General features: G+C 38.0%; 1 protein-coding gene across 1 annotated transcript; it reads left to right on the top strand.

Annotated features, from left to right (window-relative positions):
• The first annotated feature begins 1,350 nt into the window (after positions 1-1,350).
• tpt1 (tumor protein, translationally-controlled 1) lies at positions 1,351-6,437 on the top strand. The gene is made up of 6 exons (XM_030125687.1): positions 1,351-1,498; positions 2,116-2,189; positions 3,592-3,779; positions 3,997-4,102; positions 4,665-4,781; positions 6,000-6,437. The coding sequence occupies exons 1-6, from the start codon at positions 1,471-1,473 to the stop codon at positions 6,000-6,002; spliced, it is 516 nt and encodes a 171-aa protein (XP_029981547.1). The 5' UTR covers positions 1,351-1,470; the 3' UTR covers positions 6,003-6,437.
• Positions 6,438-6,742: the final 305 nt, after the last annotated feature.

Raw genomic sequence — 6,742 nt, 5'->3', positions numbered from 1 at the left:
ATTAGTGAATGTATTCTAATGGGCAGGGTTTCAAGTTGATAAGATAAGATCAGATCAGATCAGATATAACTCTGGAACTCCTTGCCACCAGAGCTCAGAAATATCACTTGTCTCCCTCTTTTCAAATCCAAACTCAAACCCAATCTGTTTAGAACTGCTTTCTCTTTGTGAACACAATTGCATTGTCCAGTTTTTTTTAACCTGTCTTTTATTTTTTACTCTATTTTATTGCTTGTTTTATACTCTCCTGTTTTACAGGGTGGGGAAGCAAAATTTACAATATTTTGAGGCAGGGATTGAAAGACAGTGTATGACCAATTAGTTTATTGAAAGTCATGAGAATTTATTTGCCACAAGAAAATTGACATAATAGAAAAAGTTTTTATTCTATGTGTCCTCCTTCTTTCTCAATAACTGCCTTCACACGCTTCCTGAAACTTGCGCAAGTGTTCCTCAAATATTCAGGTGACAACTTCTCCCATTCTTCTTTAATAGTATCTTCCAGACTTTCTCGTAATAGTTTTGCTCATAGTCATTCTCTTCTTTCCATTATAAACAGTCTTTATGGACACTCCAACTATTTTTGAACTCTCCTTTGGTGTGACGAGTGCATTCAGCAAATCACACACTCTTTGACGTTTGCTTTCCTGATTACTCATATGGGCAAAAGTTTCTGAAAAGGTATGGATAATAGTGTTAGGTATGATTATGACATCAATATATGTTTGGTTTCAAAACAATTGACGTAGTGCCTGCTGAGAAAAAACTAAATGTTCATTGTAAATTTTGCTTCCCCACCCTGTACTGTTTTACTATACGGTGTCCTTGACTGCCAAGAAAGGCGCCTACAAATAAAATTTATTATTATTATTATTATTATTATTATTATTATTATTATTATTATTATTATTATTATTATTATTATTATTTTATTATTATTATTGTTGTTGTTGTTATTGTTATTATTATAAGATGAAATGAGATAAGATAAAGATAAGATAAGATAAGATAAGATAAGATAAGATAAGATAAGATAAGATAAGATAAGATAAGATAAGATAAGACTTTATCAATCCCACCATGGGGAAATTTCACAGTTAACAGCAGCAACATACAACAAAACAAGTGCAAAGAAAAAGACAAATAGAGAAAAACCACAAACTGAGTGGAAAGGAAGTATAAGAAAAAAAAAATCAGAAATGTGGTATTTATATAAATATTAATCCAAACTTAGATTATGAATGGGAGCTAATGCTATAATATTTCAATCCCCTTGCTGTGTCTCTGAGTGTTTCCACGCGCACACATCCTGCCCACCGCGGCAGCAGAGCTCGCGCAGACCCGACCCACGCTGACGTCATGAGGACGTAAATGGCCAGCCTCGGCGTGTGCTCGCTCTTTCTCCTCCTGTGCTGGTAGCGCGTCGGGCCTGTTCTCTGTCTGTGGTCCATTTAACACCGAAGCGGCAAAATGATCATCTACAAGTGTGTCATCACCGGTAAGGACATGTTATTTAACCTTCTACTTGCCGTGTGTTGTGATTTTAACGGTTGCGTTGTGTGTTCTGCTTTGTTACGGCGTTGTTTTCGGAGTTGCGGTGCTAGCTAACTCGTGCTTTCTCTCTTTGAATCAGAAGCTAGCGGAACCGCGTTAGCCACCCAGCTAGCTAGTTAGCCTAGCGTGTCATGCCGGCTAACTTATAGCGTTGGACCCGGTTTAACTCCTAGGAACTAAATCTTCACATCCGAACACCTGGTGCCGATTCATTATGATTTACCGGGTGGGGTGAGTTAATGCGAGGCGGCTCGTGAAGATGTTAAGTGTTAATTTGATCACAAAATATCGGCTGACGTGCTGTTCAGGTAGCATGTAGCCGTTAGCATCCGTTTTATTGAGAGGAAGATGGCTGATTCCAGATTTCTTGTTAAAGTTAGCGGCAGAGATCTCTCTAGAAGGCCTACCACGGCTTTGGATTCTCTATTAGGTCTAAGCAGTTTTAAAACACACGTATGAACCAGCCGCTTTGATTAAACCAAATACGTGTCAGTGTGTACGTTCGTTTACTTTTGTTGAACTGTTAAAGTTTTAAAGAGTCATTTTGTTTTTCCTTCGCAGGTGATGAGATGTTCTCCGACATCTACAAAATCAAGGAAATTGCAAACGGCATCCTCTTCGAAGTCGAGGGAAAGGTGCGTCACCCTTATTGATCCGATGTTGTCATGTGTTTAGTTGGACTCAAACGAAGCAAGTTTTGTTTTCTACTTCTGTCCCAGAAAGATGAGTAGATCAGAACTGGATCACAGCCACTTATGTCATAATGGATGTAAGGATATCTGTATGATTCACCCAGACATGACTAAACCAGTTGGTTCAGTTCAGCCTGTCAAAGTTACTCACAGGACTTTTGTTTTTTCATGGTCAAGTCATCTGCCATAATTTGAGGTACTGCAGTAAACAGAATTAGTGAAGTCTGTAGCGTATTATATCTTAGATTGACCAGATCCCAGCAAAGTAAAAGTGGAACAGCAGAGCATGTCTGTATGAAGTGGAATGAAGGAAAACACAAGTATACTTCATTTAATCAAATCCACTGTTATGTTGAATGCTTTTTATGCTGATGAAATTGCAGCAAAGATAAAGGTTGCACAAGTACTCCAGTTGCACTTTTTTACTGTTTCAAATCATACAGTTGCTTCACAACATTAAACCATTGTTAAATAAATAACCTGTAAATCATTAAGGTGGAATTAAAAAAAAAAAAAAAAATTAGAACAGTTTGACTACACTCATTCTTTAAAACAACCATGGCAGACTGTATAATTTTCTGTTGTAGCAATCTGACTTGTTTTCTTGATGAATCTGTCGCTGCGTGGAATTCCATCCCCACAGTGCACTTCGCGACAGGATTTCCGAAAAGGCCCTAGTAGCATTTTGGTACGTTATGTAAACTTGCAGACTGTTTATTATGGAGTCGTCCACCATGAGGGAATTGATTTAGGTGCATAACCACAGAAAGACTAATGGATTAGTGATGATTAGGCTATCATTCTGGTTTTACAGATCTGGAAAAAAGAATTGAGTCATATTCTGCTTTAAGATACACACAACTGAAATATTACACACTATATGATGTAAGGGGTAAAAAATCTTGTCAAAAATTTATTTACTACAAAATATAGAAATAAAGCTGCAAGCAAAAATTAATAAATCTGTTTTCCTTCAGCATAAAATAAAGTTCATATTGTATTACAATGGATAAAGTCATCTCTGCTTCTTTCATCCTCATAAATTCTACAGAATAATGCTTTATCAACAAAAATGATCTTCAGATTTCATACCATATATTCAATATACGTAGACATGATCTGAAGCAAAATTTTTACTCTGGCATCATGTGTATGAAAACAGAAAGCACAACAGTTGAGGAATTCCTGTTTTTTTTTTTTAAGTAAACAGTGGATGATTTGGATGAAAACCCGGCAAACAGTTCAGTACAAATGCGTATACCATCACATCTATAAAATGTCTTTAATGCATGATTTCTGTTGAGTTAATGTTCTCCATCTTCATGTCGTCCTTATTTTATTTCAGGTCATTAGCAGAAAATTAGGTGAAGTTGATGATTCCTTGATCGGGGGCAACGCCTCTGCTGAAGAAGCATCAGAGTCTCTTGAAACAGCAACAGAATCTGGTGTAGACATCATCATGAACCACAAACTGCAGGAGACCTCTTATGACAAGAAGGCTTACATGAGCTACATCAAGGAATACATGAAGGCGTGAGTATCAACAAATTGAATGGCGTCAACTTGGACATAAGCTGCTTTAAAAACTGATATTGTAGAAATATTTGAGACTTTATTAGTTACAGTAATTACTTAATTGTATGTTAACAAAGTTTTGTTGTGCTTCAGCACTGAGGATAGTGAAGTTCAGTGACGCTTCACTGATGTCTGAAATGAAGAACACTAACAGTGTTTCTGTTTGCATGTACAGGGTCACAAAGGAAATGACACAGACAAACCCAGATAGAGTGGAGCAGTTCAAGAAAGATGTCCAGCCAGCAGTGAAGATGATTTTGGAAAGGATCAAGGACTTCCAGGTACAGAATCTTCACCCTACTTTTTATCAAACAAGTCCTCAAGTATCACAGTAGAGATGGACAGAAGTCAAGACACACAACAGGTAGAGATGAGCTGGTCAACAAATCACTTCACACAGGTGGCAGAAATAAGGACCATATAATCAATATAATTCTGGGTGACTGTATTTTGAGCCATGTTCACTGACTTCACCAACTGTAGGGACAGTAAAAAGGAAACATTTAAATTAACTAGATGGCCTAATTTATCTATAAAGTTAAATGACTGAGTCAAATCAGACACAATGCTCCCTGTTGTGGCACAATGCCCTGAAGATGCCCAGACTAAACCACGTCTGAGTTGTAACATGATGCAGCTGATCCTTGTTAAACCAACGTGACATCAAATGATAGAGCTGCACAAATGAATCCTGAAGTCGACCTCCTTGACTCTGAGAGATGGAGGGAGTCTGGTGCCCCGCCCTCTCAGGGTGACATCAGCTACTACTTGTGTCCATCCATGTCTCTGTCACTACTTCAGCTTCAGTGTGTAGTTGTCAGCTGACCAGTGTTCCTGTTGCAGTTTTTCTCAGGAGAGTCCATGAACCCAGAAGGCACCTTGGGCCTGCTGGACTACCGTGAGGACGGCATCACACCATACATGCTTTTCTTCAAAGATGGTCTGCTGATTGAGAAATGTGTAAGTATTTCAGTATCCACACATGCAACTCAGAACATGGGTGTATTTTACAGACTTTGTATAAGAGAAACTACAACATGGGATGTACAGTAGCTCAAACCGTAACATGTAACGATGTATACAGGGTACTCGAGGGGTCTTAAAGTCTTGAATTCACAAATCTGTATTTAATACTTTAGTCTTTAAAAGGTATTACATTTGATACAATATGTCTTGAAGGGTGATATTTTGCTTTTTTTAAATGGAATTATGCCTTCTCAAACATTTCCCTGTGGTCTACATAAACTGTAAATGCTCTGCTTGGGTCTGAATTCATTAATTCAACTCCACAGGTCCATTTTCAATCCTATTTGAGTAATGACACCAGAAAGGTCGTTTTGAGCGCTGGCCCTTTAAATGCACATGACCCCACCCCCTCCAGGTTGTTGACCACACTTTCTGTCCCATTCAGCCACTTGAGTTCATCAATACAACCAACAACTGAACATTTTAGGTAATCTGCTCGAAGTTTGGTCATATTTTCAGATTTAACTACAACCACTGCTGCTCACAAACAATTATGGCGTACTCGGAGAAATGTTCATCGGAAGTCTTGGCCTTATACATGCAAATGTCGTGACATAACTAGTTATAAAATGTAACAAATTAACAAGGAATTGAAAAGGGTTGTAGAAATCATTCGATTTTTGCCGGAATGAATATAAAGATAGTTTTGCAGCACCTGAAGGGTTCAAATTCAAACTTTATGAACTATTAGGGTCCAAATAAACAAATGTGCCAAAGACTAATTAAAGTGAGTTTAGCAAAATATGACCCCTTTAAGTTATGTTGCCCTAAACTTGTTCAGTGTATTGTTTAAATGTGTCTGGGAAATGTTTAAGCTGTAAAGAAAGTAACGTTAGTCAACTCAGCTCCACCCATTCCAACTCAACAATTTATATTGAAATTAGGAACCAGTTACCGCTAACTTTGCAGCCCCCTTGTGGGAATCCAGGCATTGGAGTAAATGAAAACCTTTTTCTAAATTCTAGGAGTGAAGAATTTTTGCCAATATGGCTGTGAAATGGGCATTAAATTGTTCTTAGTAATCTTAAAAAGACTTAAATTGAATTTGTAGGAACCCTGTCTATATTATAAAATACCAGTGTCGTTACTTAGTTACTACTTCAAAAAAAAAAAAAAAACGCTTACTTGATGTGTTCTGTTGTCTTCCCACAGTAACTATCTGAAACATCTGCTTTTCCATCGGCTGCTGCTTCCCAAACTACCGAGTGCAGACGACAGGAGCACTACTTTGCATCATGCCTGAACGAAAACATTCTCACACAACTTCGAGATCCACATTCTGGCCCACAGCACCACTCCAAGGCCGACTAGGGTTGTGACTGACTGCGGTTTTTAAGCTTTTTTGGCCTTTGCAGTGTTTTATTTTTTGTCTCAGGATTGGCCTACTTTTTTGTCATCAAAAACAAAATGCAAGACGGCAACTGAAACGCAGACTCCCCTTCCTGTCAGTCTTAGAACAGTTTACAGGCAGGTTGACCCCTCCCTCCCCTCCCCTCCCTTGGACATCTTTGTGTTTGGGTTTATGATTGCATTGAATGATTCCATCTACAACAGACAATTGGTTTAAATAAAATCAAGTACCACCATTCAGTTTCCTTGTATTTTTCATGGGATGATGGTGAAACTGGTGTTGGATTTAGAGCTCGGTGTGTAACGGTCAGTGGCATCTAGTGAAGTTCCAGATGAATACACCCTCCATGTTCTATTTTTTTTTTTTTTTTTTTTTTTTTTAAAGTACTCCGTTAGCACTACTGTCCATTCTGGGCTTTTTGGTGGAAAGCCAGTCCACATTTAAAGATGAAATTAATACAGGGGTGTCAAACATGCAGACTAAAACCAGCCCATGGGATGAATTTGGAAAGTGAAGATATTAAGTCAAAGGTTTCAATAACTGT

The sequence above is a fragment of the Sphaeramia orbicularis genome, chromosome 21 (genome assembly GCF_902148855.1).
Source record: "Sphaeramia orbicularis chromosome 21, fSphaOr1.1, whole genome shotgun sequence".
Classification (NCBI taxonomy): domain Eukaryota; kingdom Metazoa; phylum Chordata; class Actinopteri; order Kurtiformes; family Apogonidae; genus Sphaeramia; species Sphaeramia orbicularis.
Note: the sequence above shows the minus strand (reverse complement) of the source record. Positions and strands in the feature narration are given on the sequence as shown.